At 39.3% G+C, this 16,842-nt stretch overlaps 1 protein-coding gene across 1 annotated transcript in view; it reads right to left on the bottom strand.

Moving 5' to 3' along the window:
- Positions 1 to 16,835, bottom strand: part of Stpg4 (sperm-tail PG-rich repeat containing 4) — a 53,299-nt gene extending 36,464 nt beyond the window's left edge. The window contains exons 1-2 of the mRNA XM_046425876.2: positions 13,223 to 16,835; positions 2,344 to 2,601 (exon numbers count right to left, since the gene is read on the bottom strand). Coding sequence (XP_046281832.1) covers positions 2,344 to 2,601; positions 13,223 to 13,318 — 354 coding nt within the window. The 5' untranslated portion in view covers positions 13,319 to 16,835. The remainder of the gene's footprint in view (positions 1 to 2,343; positions 2,602 to 13,222) is intronic.
- Positions 16,836 to 16,842: the final 7 nt, after the last annotated feature.

The following is a 16,842-nucleotide window of genomic DNA, read 5'->3' as shown; positions in this document are numbered from 1 at the left end:
GTTGAGTTACATACTTCAGAACAAAGGTACAAAAATAGTGAAAAAAAAAAACCCACACCTTTCTTTTCATGTGTATGGGGCAAGCAGGAAAGAACTCAGGGCCTGGAGCATGCTAGGCAAGCACTCTACCAGCCCTTTTTACAAAACAAAGTCTTGCTAAGTGACCCAGGCTGAACTTGTGATCTTCCTGCCTCAGTCTCTCAGAGAACTGGAATTACAGGCATGCACCACTGAGCCAGGAAAAACTTTCTTAGGAATAAAATGTAGCCTTGATGAGGAATAAAGTGAATATTTCTATTAAAAAGGATAGAACGTGAGAATGTTGTCCTATCTTGGTAACAACACTAATGTCTACAATATCTACCCGAAATCCAAATTATTCTGAATTCTGCTATTAAAACACCAGACTTTTTACTTTTATAGGTGGGTATACAAAGTTATATATAAATATCACTCCCTTTGTGAATATATTCTCAAATACCTTTGAAATAGAAAATTAGGAGAAACATCGAATATTTCTAGTTCTTGGAGCTTAATCTTTTGTGAGAAGTAGAGAAGAAAGACAAGAGAAAAAAAACCAGAAGAAGTGTTTTCAGAAAGTTTGTTCATCCTTCTAGGTAAGCTGAATTCATTTGGTCTTATAAGTTTTACCTAATATCAAACTTCTCTGTTTTCTCCTTTCCACAGTGGGCCTTTGAGCCAATGCTTAGAGACCCATAGGAGCAAGAAAAGATGGAACAGAAAGGAGAGAAATGGCAGGAGAGAGAACAATAGGATGCCTTTGTGTTTGGAGTACTCAGAGCATGGTCACATGTGGCTTGGTTACCTGATAACAAGTCATAAAAGTCCAAAGATAACTTAGTGTTTATGTTTATCCACTGGAGCAAATAGAATAAGATTTACCCAATGAACATTTATCATTCTGTTCTGTTTTATGGCATAATTCATACAGCGGTAAGAAGGGTCTACATGTTGGACACATGTGCTCATCCTGCTGAAAATTCTAGTCCACTTGGCAATCACACTTCCTTGTTTTTAAGTCAGACATTTGCTGCCGTGGACGACTTCTTAGGTTATGATAATAATATTCTAATAAAGTGAAGATTGATACTATTAGTGTCTCCTTTCCAGTCAGTGGACATTAGGGCACAGAGAACTGAGACAAGTGCCCAGAGTCCAAGTCACAGCTGTGTCCCTGGAACAGGGCCTGCTGCTGCCACTTGGATGCCTTCAACAAGGTGAGGCTCCCCACTGCAGGGGCCTCCTTGGGATTCCACCTGTCAAAACCTTGCCCCTCATTCAAGGTGTGGGACAGGTGGTAGATTGGAAAGAAGACTGAATCTGGGTTAAAAAGTCCTCAGTGAGTGGTCCTTACCTCTTATTTATCAAATTATGTGTCTTAGAACAAGTTACTAAAAGTCTCTATTTGCACAGCTTTGTTGCAAGTAGAGGAGATGATATCTGTTCAAGCTACTTCAGAAGATGAAGAAGCAACTAAGAGAATATGCATGGAAGGGTCAAGGTCCAACTAAATCCTACTTAATCCAGGGAGCTTTCCAGCCTTTCAGTCCAGCCTACCTTGAGCTTTCCCTTGACATTTCTTGCAGCACTATTCATCTCAGCACTTGATATATTTTGTCTTATATTGTTACTTAAATATTTCTAATTCAGGAACTTGTTCCCCCCAAGGTCATATTTCAAGGCTGTAAGTAAAGCAGTGCTTATATTATCAATACTATGAATGAACGGGTGGAGCTGAGTAGAATCTGACCTTTCTGTAACCACAGGCTCATTCCTACATGAAAAACATTTATTTATTTATCTATCTATCTATCTATCTATTTATTTATTTATTTATTGGTGCTGGGATTGAACCCAGGACCTCATGTATGTTCTACCACTGAGCTATACCTCAGCCAAGAAAATATTTTAAAATCTTCTTGCAGTAGACAGTTCTATGCATGTTCTAATAGGAATACTCACACAGATCCAGGGTTTTCTCTTTAAACGAAGAGGGTTCACCATATCAACTGCTTGAAGAAGCCAGAACATGGCTCAAACATAGATAAGATCTCAGAGGGGAACCCTGATAAGAGTGACCCCAGAGGGGAAAATTTCCCCCCAAAGTTCTATCCTTAGGTTTAGAATACCTCATGAGGAAAAAATCTTTCTGGATTCATTTGCAAGCCAGGCAGTTCTGGCTGTCTCACTATAAGAAGTGAGACAACCTAGAGGTTTGCCATTTTTCCCTTGTGTGTGGAGTGGGGTACATAATACAGAATCTCTTCCTCTGGAGCTTTTAGAAGCTTTCCCACAAAACCCAATCTGCTAGTAGAACTTTACCTTATCTTTGTAAACTAGTGTGCTGGGGCTGGGCCGGGGCTTGTCTTTGAAGGAGTAACTGGCCGATTGCTTCTTTAACAGGTCCAGGAAGTCAGGAGGCATGTACAGTGGAAGATCATTTAAGACTGGATTGTTTCTTTGCACAAGAGGTGGCTTTTTCCTTCCTTCATTTTTAAAATTGTAGGTTGCTGCCACTGGATTTAATAGGGATTCTTCAATAAAAGTTTTCAAGTGATAAGTGCCAGGTATAGGAGTATTCTGTGGAAAATTGACAGCAGTTTTAAGATCACTGTAAACCTTTAACTTTCCCCAAAGCACCATTCCTAGAAGAGTCATTCCTAAGTAGCATTCTACTTTATTTTTAAATTTAATGAAATTCTATCACATATAATACTCTTTTTTTTTTTCTTTTTTTGGTATTGGGATTGAACTCAGGGGCACTCAACCACTGAGCCACATCCTCAGGCCTATTTTGTATTTTATTTAGAGACAGGGTCTCACTGAGTTGCTTAGTGCCTTGCCATTGCTGAGGCTGCCTTTGAACTCACAATCCTCCTGTCTCAGTCTCCCAAGCCATTGGGATTACAGGCGTGGGCCACTGTGCCGGTACATATAACACCCTTGACAGAACACTATTTCAAGAGAATCGTGATTATTTATTTCCGAAACAAATCCTGAATTAACACAAATGGGTAATAGTTAAAATTTAACTTTTTAAAAAGGTAACTTCAGGCATATACTTATATTTGCCAATTGAATTTTGAGTATATATTTCAGGCCTCTAGTGAGATTACTCAACAGAGCTTCTTGGTCAACTAAAAGCTATCCTACTTTTGCTTGGTATATACTATGTTTCAACTAGCCTCAGGTGGGAAGCTACCACATAATAACATGAGCCTGAGGATGAACTGGCAGAGCATATGGTCTACTTAGTTCCAAAAGAGGTTTGGTACCTTCAAATCACAACCACAGTGTGGCTCAGTGGCCAGATTGGAACTGCTGTTCTGCAGCCACTTTTTCCAATGAGCTGAGCCATTAAAATTAGATCAATTCCAAGAAGGCTTTGACCCATGGAGCTTCATTACAAATGACCTTCATTACAAGTGATCTTCTGGTCATTTTTCTTTCATATATTACCATCTTGTTCTTAAACATTTTGTATACACTGGTCATGTTAAGTGTTATCATAGGTTCTGTACCATCTATGAGAAAATCTGAAGCCAAGTCACCTTTCTGGAATAGATGCTTTTTCTTTCTTGTCCAGTGTCACCAAGATCATAAGATCAAAAGTTCACTTTATTTAGATATTTTGTAAAGCACATGGATTCCTAGAGTTGTTTTACTTCATAAGTTTCCATTACATTCAAAATTTAAAGTGAATTTCTCATTTGTATGCTAATATTAAAATTATAAGCATGAAATGAGGCCCATGTAGACCTACATGATCACTGTTTTTTTTTTTTTTATAATTAAGTGTTACTGATTTAAAGGGTAAGAATGATTAAAATTTTAATGGGAACAAAAATAATTTGAAGAGGAAAGACCAAAAATATACACACTGTTAATGCTATTCTCCACCAGCTTTCTCTTTGAAAAGAGGAACTCTTCTGGCTTGGTTTCTATTAACAAATACAAAATATGCTTATTCATTTGAGAGGTAATTCCCCTGAAATTAAATTTATAAAACATTACTTGAAGAAATTAATACCTGCATCAAACTGTCATTAAAATAAAAGCTAGAGAATGATAAATTTTGCCCATGACATTTCCTTAAATTGCTCTTTTATGATTTTAAATGCTTTTAAATATCTAAATTCCTTTTGATAAAATTAGAGTAATAAATATTCTCAACTCACTGAGGTGCTGGAAGGATATTAGATGTAACAAAATTTGATGTTCTTTTGAGGAATAGGGTGGGGCTTGAACTGCGGCTCCCTCATGTAACAGCTAAGTACACTGGGCAAGTTACTCAATCCTCGTGTGCACTGCTTTCTCACTTTCTCACTTGAGTATAAAACTGAGATACTACTGAGATAGCATGAGAATATGGTATAGTACACATAAAGACTTGCACCTACAACCAGTGTTCAATAAATGATAGCTTTCATTTTCAGAGGGTGGGTACTGGGGATTAAACTCGGGGCACTCAACCACTGAGCCACATCCCCAGCCCTATTTTGTGTTTTATTTAGAGACAGGTCTCACTGAGTTGCTTAGCACTTTGCTGTTACTGAGGCTGGCTTTGAACTTGATCCTCCTGCCTCAGCCTCCTGAGAAGCTGGGATTACAGGTGTGTGCCACTGCACCTAGATAGCTTTCAGTTTTAACACTTCCTCTGCCAAACTAGGAAGCAGGTTATTTTGGTATCCTCAATTTTCAAAAAAGTGTCTTCCATAGTTAAGTGCTCTTATTATTACTCCACATTTGTTTTAGCCTCACTGCCCACAATTGTTTAGTTTTACTCTTTTGTATTATTTCTAGTAGGTAAAAATAGTTAAAATATTGAGTTGTACTCCCTACCCCCCAGTACTGGGGATTGAACTCTGGGGCTCTCTACTATATCCCCATCACTTTTTAATTTTTTTTTTTATTTTGATAGGGGGTCTTGCTAAGTTGCCCAGGCAGGTCTTAAACTCCTGATCCTTCTGCCTTAGCCTCTGAGTACTTGGGATTATAGGCATGTGCCACCACATCCAGCTCATTTCATTTTATAATATATTTATTATTACTATGAAATATGGGTTATCTCAAGCAAGAATGCATTAAAAATAATTTAATCAGGGGCTGGAGATGTGGCTCAAGTGGTAGCAGCGCTCACCTGGCATGTGTGAGGCACTGGGTTCGATTCTCAGCACCACATTAAAATAAAGATTTTTTTTTAAAAAATAATGTAATCAGTAAAAAGAACCTGACATAATTCTTTTTGTCTTATAACTGAAATCCACTCTACTTATGAATATCACAGGGCTTTAGTTTTACTATGAAATATGTGCATTTCTCTAAAAACAAACAAAAGTAAAACAAACAAAAAACACAGTTTCATACACAATATGAAGCCTGAACTTCTTTTTAAACATTCCTTTGTTAAATATGTGTGTTGAATCTCCTGTAGCACATTTAATAGTTACAGAAGGAAAACTTTCTCAGGAAGATCAAGGCAGGTCTCCCATCTCCACCCAAAAGCAGAGAAATGAAGTAGAAAGATTAGAGAGGTAAGCATGATAAATCCAAAGGAAGCTAACAGAAGCTGATGTTTTGTTTGGCCCCAGGCAGGTAATCTAAATTCCACCCATCTACTGTTTTAAATTCACGTCAAAGGGAAAATATAAAACTCCCCTCACTCAAATTTATTTAAAAACTAAACAAAGGCAATTTCAAACATTTTTGTAGGTACTAAAGTAAGAGACAGGGGGAAAAGTGATGGACTAAGGAAGGAAATTTTTCCATTCTCTCAATCCCCAGCACCACCACAGGGACGGGCGGGGCAGGGAATGGAGTCTCTGAAAAGGGGAAGAAATCTAATCACTCTACTGATACATTTTCCCAGAGCAATTAGTAATGGGCAATGAGGGAAATGTGGAAAACAAAGGATAAAGGGGAAAATAAGAGAGGCAGTAAGGGAAAAGGAAATACGAAGTAAAGATCAAATAATGACAGGAAGACAGGACTGCAGTGTAGGCGTGAAGGCAGGAAGAGAACCACAGGGAGAGGGAGCGCCTAGGGGCGCAAGAGCCTGGAGTAGAGAGACTGGGAAAAGGACAGGGGTCCAGAGAGGGGTACGGTGGCGGGGCGGCCAGAGGAGTACCTGCCGCAGTCTGGCTGGGCACAAATCACGAGCCACTGAAGCAGGAACAAACTTTATTTTTAAACTGCAGGAAAACACTTCACACAGCTCCCGGGGAATCCTCCCGAACGCGCCAGGAGGCTTGTCCAGGAACCCCCAGCCGGAAATATCTCTCCCGGAAATCCCTCCTCCTGCACTTCCCCAACCAATGGGAACTCTCGGGGAATCCCCGGAAATCCCCATGAGAACTCCAAAATAGTGCGAGAACTCAAAAGTTGCGGCAGAGGCGGATAGTAATGCCTCGCCTGTCAATCAATACTGTTGGCAAAATGCCAGGGGCCATACAGACTCGGCCGTGGCTCTCAGCATCTCCCCCTTTTTGTTTAATTAAACAACAAGCAATGTGGCTTAGGGACCGTGCCTGTTAGGCAGTCCAATTCAACATATGGTCCTTACCCGTCATCGGATGAACTGACCTCTAGGCGTCAGCCTCCTGTCTTAGGTTGGTACCACTGCAATTGGATCATACCCGTCACTGACTACCGGTCCAGCATACAGCCATACTTGTGGATAGGCCTTTGCACCAGTGGGGGGTGAGGTTCTTTGCCTCACCTCTGTTGGCCCCCAAATTTTAGACCAGCACTAGTAGAAGGGAGGAGGATGCAAAATGCCATGACACTAAGCCAATTGAGGGCTCCTTTGAAAAATTGTACCACCGGTGACACCATCAGCAAAAATACTCCAGCACTACCACAATTCGCTGTACCAACAGATAGTTCACAATACATACAAATGATACATAGTCCAGGCAGGGTCTGCAAGCAATTCAAAGCAGAGGAATCTGTCAATATGTCCATTTCCTCCCAAAGTAAATCAACTCCTTAATTGAGCATTACTTGTTGAGTTATTATTCATTGATGCATCAGTTTTTACAGTTTGTTGTGATAACTATCGAAGAAGCTGTAGTTTGGTTTTATCTTTGTCTTCACCGGCACTGGGATGAAGATAGGAATTCTGGCAATGATGCTAAGAAAAAAATTATGTAACATTCCAACAGGCACTAAGAAAACAATTTTTTGAACAATTTACATTATCCTGAACAGAATTATTAAATATAATGAGAAGGAAAGGTGAAAGTAAACAAACAGATCTGTTAACCTCCTTATTTGTTCACATATTAAAACAATTTTCAACAGCTGTTTACCCAATCTAAATTAAACCATTAAAATCACATGAATAAAAAAAATTTGGATCCATTTATTCATGAGCGCTCCTCATATATGATATATGGACATACACACATACAGACATACAACACAAAACAGAAGTGTGCACACATAACATACAACACATAAGACAATAGTAAAGGCCTTGTAGCTTTACCTAGGTGAAATCTCCATTGCAATGCTTAAAAACTCCACAGTCAAAAAATAAAACTGATCAGAAAAACATTATCCTAGGTCTGTATGAGCTCAAAAATAAAATAGAACTTTATGATGTGGGAAAAGGCAAATAATAAAATAAATATTGAAAAAAACATCCTGGTTAATCACCGTCGCAGATGTAAGAATAGCCAAACTGGAGTTCTGGATATCAGCTGTTATGGATTTGAGTCAAATCATCTTCCTTTTGGCCTGTAGAAATTGTTTTAGTTAATCTCTCTGGAATCCAAATCGGCTGCTGTTCTCCCTGTGGAAAAACACAAACAGAACCCCGACTCCAGACAATCACTGGGTCAGGACCTTTCCATTGTCCTGTTAGAATATCCTTCCAAAGTACCTTAGGCTTATGTACATTTTTTGGACACATATGCCTTTCCGCAGCACTAAGCCCTGAGGAATCCAAATTTAAAAAGTTTAGAGTAAAAAGGGTTATTTTAAGTTTATCTTTGGGTGACATATACCCCTTTCCAATTCCCTCTTTTTGCTTTAGTAAGTACATTTTAATAGTTTGATGAGCTCTTTCAACTATGCCTTGTCCCTGTGGATTGTATGGAATTCCTGTTATATGAGTAATGCCAAATGATGAGCAAAATTGTTTAAAAGAGGTAGAAATATAACCAGGACCATTATCTGTTTTTAACTGTTTTGGAACGCCCACAGTGGCAAAATTTTGTAAGCAATGAGCTATAACATCTTTAGTTTTTTCTCCGGAATGAAGGGAGCCCATCAAAAATCCGGAAGAAGTATCAACTGTAACATGCAAATATTTTAATTTTCCAAATTGTGGCAAGTGTGTGACGTCCATCTGCCAAATATGGTTAGGTATCAGTCCTCTAGGATTGACTCCAAGATTAACTTGTGGTAAAAAGGTCACACAATTTTGACATTGTTTTATTATTTGTCTAGCTTGTTCCTTAGTTATTTTAAAACGCTTTTGTAAAGTATTAGCATTGACATGGAACCTTTTATGAAAATGTGTAGCTTCTTCTAGTGTAGAGAAAATATGTATGTCATGTGTAGTTTTATCTGCTAAATCGTTGCCCAAACTAAGGGCTCCAGGCAATCCTGTATGTGCTCTGATATGTCCTATAAAGAATGGATCTTTTCTGTCCCAGATTACACTTTGTATAGCAGAAAACAAAGAGAAAACAGTAGAGGAAGGGGAAATCCTGCCAGCATCTTCAAGGGATACTATAGCATTAACTACATACTGACTATCAGAGAATAAATTAAATACAGAATCTTTAAACATCACAAAAGCTTGTAAAACTGCATTAAGCTCTACCTTTTGAGCTGATTGTTTGGGTACTAAAAATGTAAAAGTTTGATCAGGGGTAACTACTGCTGCTGTACCATTATTTGACCCATCAGTGAATACATTTGGAGCATTCATGATAGGGGTTTTTCTTGTCATTTTTGGAAAAACTACAGGATGCGAAGACCAAAAAGACAACAAAGGATTAGATGGTAAGTGATTATCAAATGAAACATTAGATTTACACATGATTATTGCCCAAGTATTTAACTCATTAGCTAACTCATCAATTTGATCCATAGTATATGGAGTAATAATTTTATTGGGAGAAATTCCAAACACTCCCTTTGCTGCTTTTATTCCTTTGAGTATTAATTGTCCTACAGCCTCAGGATACCTAGTAAGAATAGTGTTAGGAGAATAAGATAAATGTATCCACAATAATGGACCTTCTTGCCAAAATACTCCTGTAGGAATATTTTTTGTTGGTATTACAATAAATAATAAAGGCAAAGTTATATCAATTCTATCCAAATGCATATTTTCCATATATGTTTCAATAATTTTTAATGCCTTTCTTGCTTCAGGCGTTAACATGCGGGGTGAATTTGGATCTGATGGACCTTTTAGGATATCAAATAAAGGTCCCAACTCTCCTGTTGGTATGCCTAGATAAGGCCTTATCCAATTTATGTCTCCTAATAACTTTTGAAAGTCGTTAAGTGATTTGAGTTGATCTACTCGTATTTGAATTTTTGGTGGACGGACCATGGTTGAGGATAATAGAACTCCTAAATAATTAATTGGAAAATTTAATTGTACTTTATCTATTGCTATCTCTAGATTATAATTTTTTAATAAATTTGTAAGTGTGGCATAACATTCTAGCAATGTGTTTTTATCTTTGTGTGCTAACAATACATCATCCATATAGTGAAATATTTGTAGTTTAGGATTTTGATTTCTAAGTGGCTGGATTGCTTTGTTAACATAAATTTGACACATAGTTGGGCTGTTAGCCATCCCTTGAGGGAGTACTTTCCATTCATATCTCTGATCAGGACCTTCATGATTCAGTGCAGGGATAGTAAATGCAAAATGTGGACTATCCTCAGGATGAATTGGAATTGAAAAAAAACAATCTTTAATATCTATAGCTAAAACGTACCAGGTTTTTGGCAAAGCAGACAATTGAGGAATCCCTGATTGAGCAGGTCCCATAATAACCATCTCATTATTAATGGCTCTTAAATCTTGCAATAATCTCCATTTACCAGATTTCTTTTTAATGACAAAAATGGGAGTATTGTAAGGAGATACGGAAGGTTGTATATGTCCCTCCGCTAATTGTTGTTTGACCAGGTCATGGGCTGCTTGTATCTTTTCTTTAGTCAGGGGCCACTGAGGAACCCATACTGGTCTATCTGATTTCCAAGTAATTTTTATTGCCTCAGTGACCCCTTCTGAAAACCCAGTCCATGTCTATTTATTCCCTGATCTATCTGAATTGGTGCTGCTATGCCTTGTTCTCCTAATCTTTTTTCTTTCCTGAAACCTTGTCTAGCCCTAATAGTGGGCGCATTTGGATTGATGTTATTTGTTAATGTCAAACCTAATTGATCTAGGACATCTCGTCCCCATAAATTTATAGGAAGATGATCCAATACATATGGCTGTATAGTTCCTTCACATCCTTCAGGATCCTTCCAATCTAATACCATTGCACTTCTATGGGGATTAGTCGCCACTCCTAGGCCTCGAAGCGTTTGAGTGGCTTGTTGTAACGGCCAATGTTTTGGCCATTCTTGACGAGATATGATGCTAAGGTCTGCACCTGTATCCAGTAGTCCATTAAATTCATGTCCTTGAATATTTAGTTTTAGCATGGGACGAGAATCTAAATTTAAAGACAGCATAGCCCAATCTACACCTGTGGAGCCTAATCCCCTGGAACCTCTTTCTATAGTACTACTGGAAAATTTATCATGTAGGCTGGGTATTATTAATAACTGTGCTATTCTATCTCCTGGTGAAATTACTGATATACCCTTTGGAGAGCTAGCTATAATTTTTATTTCACCTTCATAATCGGGATCAATTACCCCGGGACATATCATAAGTCCTTTTAGCGTAGAAGAACTGCGTCCTAACAATAAGCCTACTGTTCCTTGGGGAAGAGGTCCTTTTACTCCTGTGGGAATGATTTGAACTCCCATCTCTGGAGTTAGTACTGCTCTGGCGGAGGCGCAGATGTCCAACCCTGCGCTCCCTCTGGTTCGTCTGATGAGAGATCTGATGGATAATGTGTCCTGGGCACTACCCTGATGGTGTTGCTGGGTTCCTCCATGGTGTTTCTGGGTTCCTCCAGTGCCCCGTACATTTGTGGTCGTGGGCCCCGGAGCATTGGGCCCCCCTGTCCGTTTTTTGGCAATGGAGCTCGATGCCTTTCTCCACGATATCGTGGGTAAACACTTGGTCCTTGTCTGTTTTTTGATAACGGAATACCCTCTATGGTGGTTTGAGAACGGCATTCATTAGCCCAATGTTTCCCTCTACGGCATCGTGGGCAAATACCCGGTATTCTATTCGTTTGATATCTAGCTTTGTTAAACCCTCCTCCTATGGGGCAACTCCTTTTAAAATGTCCTGTTTGATCACAATTATAGCATGTTTTTGGCCTGGCATCTAAAGCCTGTTGTACTGCTGCTAAGACTTGCCCTTGTTCATTAATGTCTCTACATAATTTAATATATGTGTTTAAATCTTCATGTCTCCATGGTCTAATGACCTCTCTGCAACAACGATTTGCTTGGTCATAAGCCAGTTGTTTTATAAATGGCATTGCCTGTTCTGTATCCCCAAAAATTCTGGAAGCTGCTTGAATAAGCCTATCTACAAATTCAGCGTAAGGTTCATTAGTTCCTTGTATTACCTTAGATAATTGACCTTGTAAACCTCCATGCCCCTGTAAAGTTTTCCATGCCCTAACCGCATCTACAGCAATTTGTGCGTATACGCCAGGATCATATTCAATTTGTTGCCGTTGACCCTCATAAGGCCCTTTTCCTAACAACATATCTAGATTTCTTTGAGGGTAACCGGCTGCTGCATTTCGTCTAGCTGTCTCCCTGCAAAATTCCTCATTGGCAACCTTCCATAACAAATATTGTCCTCCATTTAGCACAGATTTACACATACTAGCCCAATCTGCTGGCGTCATGTCCAAGTTGGTAATGGATTCGACCATGCTTACAGTGAACGGTGCTTGAGGACCATAGGTTGTTACAGCCTCCTTTAACTGCTTCACTGTTTTGAAATCTAAAGCACGGTGAATTCGCTGCCCTCCTGCCTGCTCAAGTACAGGGCATGCTAATCTTTGAGGTCCTGTCTCAGGATCCCATCTATCAACTACGGGGTTTGAGGGCCACTCAGCTATCTCCATAGGGGGAGCTGTTGGTTGAATTACGCCCTCTGGTGATAGAACGGTGTTAGTAGCAGCCTCCTGTTGTAGCTTTTTCCCTAATAGCTGTTTCTCCTCTAAGCTTTCTTCCTTTAAATTTTCTTCCTCTGTCTGACTAGCTTGAGAGACCTTCTCTTTTGCTTGATCTAAAATGTCTTTCTCCATGATCTGAACCTCTAACAATTTACTTAACACTCTTTCAGTTTGTTTTTTACTAATTTCTAATCTGTTATAAAGATAACGCAACCCAGTAAGATAACACAAAACAAAACCGAAACAGGATGAAACAAAAACGGAACAAAAAATCGTTGTATCAATTTTCCTATTTTCTTGACATGTGCATTTGTGGTCTATTTCTATCTCTTCCTCAGGGGTGAACAACTTCAAACCTTGAGCCAACCATTTTTCCCAATCGGCCTGAGAAAATTCTAGGGATAGGCAGCTTGAAACAAACACAAAACAAATCAAAACAAGAACACATTGTTTTTTAAAATGGTCGCCCATTCTCTCGCCTTCCCTTAGGGGCAAGCAATTTCACTTACCCCGAAGCTTCAGACGTCCCCCGTACGGGCCACCAAATGCCGCAGTCTGGCTGGGCACAAATCACGAGCCACTGAAGCAGGAACAAACTTTATTTTTAAACTGCAGGAAAACACTTCACACAGCTCCCGGGGAATCCTCCCGAACGCGCCAGGAGGCTTGTCCAGGAACCCCCAGCCGGAAATATCTCTCCCGGAAATCCCTCCTCCTGCACTTCCCCAACCAATGGGAACTCTCGGGGAATCCCCGGAAATCCCCATGAGAACTCCAAAATAGTGCGAGAACTCAAAAGTTGCGGCAGAGGCGGATAGTAATGCCTCGCCTGTCAATCAATACTGTTGGCAAAATGCCAGGGGCCATACAGACTCGGCCGTGGCTCTCAGCAAGTACCACCGTACCGGGGGCTTGACAAACACTATCGGTTCTCCGCGCCCGATGTCTTCTAATGCTGCGCTGGAGGCTTCGGTGACAACTGCTTGGTCCATCGAGGCCATTCCTCTCCCTAGGCGTCGGGTTGCTAGGAGGCGCCGTGCGGCCGTGGCTCCGGAGCGTGCGCAGAGCACCGCCAGGTTTGTCTCCAGTGGTGGGGGAAGGGATGCGGGCACTCACAGCGAGGCGCCCAGCAAAGCCAGCGAAGCCAATGCAGAGGAAATCCCTCCAGACCATCATGCGCTTGTGATGAAAATCTAGCCGGCTCTGGAGTCGCCAGAGTGTCCTGGGTGAGTATCTGCGTCAAAGGAGTGTTACCGGGAGGTAACTCCGCAGTCTCCAGCAGCCCCCTCCAGATCACTTGGGAGGCATAAAGGAATACTTTGCTTGAGCATACACTGTGTGTATTCATCCAAGTCGAAATTCTGGCGTCACTTCTCCTTTGAGGAGTGAGCACCAGACAGCAGGTTTCACCAGTTGTGAAACCACAGATCAATCCCTTCCCTCTCCCTATAGACTCTTCATTTTGGGCCTCAATCTAGAATTCAACTAAATTCATTTTGGGTTTCTCAATCTAGAAAAATTCTTTTTACAAATCAACCATCCCTCAACCTTAATTTCATTTTACAGAGTACCTACCATGTTCCAGGGACTTCACATACATTAATCTCATTTAATCCTCAAAACCACCCTGCAACGGCTTTAGGAAAGAAGATTTTATGAAAAATCTTAAGTCCTAATTTGAGGCTTCCTTGGACAATTTACCATTTGACTCAGCATCACACAGAAGTGGCAGAGCCATCCAAATACAGATTTGACTCCACTGCCCTTCATACCATGAAATTTCTGCTTCCCTAATGTGGACCTACTACCTGATCCTTTCCTTTTTTGGGTACTTTCCTAACCATTTTAATGTAACATACACACACACCTTTTAACTTAAAATTGAAATTGCTAAACTTGCCAGTGATCTGATAAATCCAGTGGGGATTTTCAGCTCTTATCTAAGGAAGCCTTAATTTTTCATTAATGCATCAATTACTCCCTCATTCTTGAATCCCTCTCCTCCCTTGACTACCAGGATTTGAACACTGACTTGCATTTGCTTCTGTGCTTCTTTCCTATCCTCTATAGAGGATAATAAAGTAATACCTGCTACATTGGCTACTGTTTGGAACCATGTCTGTGATACACTATTCACAAAGTGTGGGCAAAAACAAAGTTTACAATCCAAACTCTCACCTCTTTTCTCATTACAACTTCATGCTCTCTGTAAACCCCAAATGTGGGATATCTTCACATCTATAGTCTCAATATATGCTAACCCTCCTGTATGAAATACTATTCCCTTCTTTGACACCTAGAAAACTCAAAGAGTCAATTCCTCTTAGTACCCCTAGATGTAACCTGCCATGTCCCAAAGGACTGTTTATCTTTATTGAAGAAATAATTGAAAAATCATTTGTCTTCTAACTTTAAAATTTGTAACATAGCATGCCTGTAATCCCAGTGGCTTGGGAGGTTGAAACAGAATCACAAGTTCAAAACCAGCCTCAGGGGCTGGGGTTGTGGCTCACCAGTAGTGCACTTGCCTAGCACATGCGAGGTCTTGGGTTCCATCCTCAGCACCATATAAAAATAAAGGTATTGGGTCCAACTACAACTAAAATATTTAAAAAAAAAAAAAAAAAAAAAAAACCACAGCCTCAGTAAGTTGCTAATTTATAACATGGTTTCTTTATTTTGAACCCTTGGAACACAGGAACGTTAATATTTTGTTGAATAAAGTGCCAGTTTTCCCCTCTAAACAAAACTATAGATTACAGCTGTGCCTTTGAAACACTGATGTTCACATAAAACATCTGGCCGTAGTGTTAAAACTGAGCCCAGTTCCAGAACAGGGCCTCATATATATGTACTTTTTTGCAGTGCCCAGGTGTTTATACATGCTAGACAAGCACTCTACCATTAAGCTACATCACCAGCCCAGATTTTGTATTTCTAGTAATTCTAACACAATTCTGTGAGTGAGCTTTTGACAATAGGACTTCAATTCTTTTAAAATACTGGAAACCTAAATTCACTTTTAAAAAAGAACCAGGCACTAGGTTTAAAATCAAATTAGGGCCAAGAAGGAAGTAAACAGGAGTACTTATAAATTTAATAGATTAATCAGGTTCATCCCTTTGCCTCATTTCATTTTCTTATTTTGGCTGAGTCTATAAAACTGGCTCAGCAGACGAGGGACTGGGACCCTAGAGACTAAAAGAATATGAAGGGTACAGAGAAGTCCAGAAACCCATACAAGGTGTGAAATTGAACAGAAGGAACATCTTGATGAGAAAATAGTTTTATGTATCTCAAAAATAGAAACGGGATGGGTCAATGATTTCAAGGACTTTATCCATAAACCAGATTAAGCATGTAGGATAAACAAAATGTTCTCTAAGAAAACAATGTCTTGTATAGTTATCACTAAGTCGTATTTTCAGGGTAAGAGTTAAGGAGGAATTTCCTTTAAAAAAACAAGACTGCAATATTAGAGCCCCACATCATTTCTGCTGTCAGACAAAAAAACTTTTTTACCCTTTCCTAGAAACTCCAAGGAAAATATATTATACCTGTGGATTAACTTCAACTCCAATAGCAAAGGTTTACTGGAAGAAACATCTGAGAGCCAAAATTCTATGGAAGGTATTGTGGGAAATATTACCAACTATGCTAACACACAATAACATGGTTAAGATGTGAAAGTGATACATTATTTTTTAATTTATTTCTTAGTTGTAGTTGGACACAATATCTTTATTTTGTTGATTTATTTTTTTTGGGGGTGCTGAGGATCCAACCCAGGGCCTCCCGCCTGTTAGGCCAGCGCTCTATCGCTCAGCCCCAGCCCCAGCCTGAAAATGACTTTTTAAAGTCATAGTTCTTGGTTCAGAAACACATTGTTAGGAACCAGTTTAGGAAACTATACCCATTTTAGGTAAGATAACTGAAACTTGAATAGACCTCTTCAGTGTTACACAGTGATGATCTGAACACTGTGCTGCAATAAAATTCAAAAAGTCCAAAATATCCTAGAGAAAACTACCTCATTGGGAAACAGAAAAGCAAGCTCTTATTCCACTACCTTGTAAGATTTTAACTAAAACTGTTATATCTAATACAGAAAACACTGGTATAATAGACATCCCATCTTAATTCTTCCTATTTAATCTGTCAACTGCAATAAAGTAACATTCCCACCAGGATTATCAAGGCCTATAACTTCCCTTGATTTAAATAGATAGGCATGACTTGTCAAATCTGCTGATTCAAAACATTGAGGGCTACAATAAGCCGGTAACAACTATATATAATATTTTAGGCTTGTATTTGTAATTTTAAAAAACTATTTAAAAGGTAGTTTAAAAAAAGATAACTAAGCAAACATTTAAAAATTCATTTTATGGTTCAAGTCAAAATGGACAAATGGATTGCAGTTTAAAAGTACAATTAAAAGGTATGAAACAACAAGCATCAACCTTATGCTGATTCCCATGATACATAAGCTTTAGAAAGATTTGTTAATGTTTCATTTAAACCT

The sequence above is a fragment of the Marmota monax genome, unplaced genomic scaffold (genome assembly GCF_021218885.2).
Source record: "Marmota monax isolate L192 unplaced genomic scaffold, Marmota_monax_Labrador192_F-V1.1 WCK01_AAM20220418_F8-fsc00015, whole genome shotgun sequence".
Lineage (NCBI taxonomy): Eukaryota > Metazoa > Chordata > Mammalia > Rodentia > Sciuridae > Marmota > Marmota monax.
Note: the sequence above shows the minus strand (reverse complement) of the source record. Positions and strands in the feature narration are given on the sequence as shown.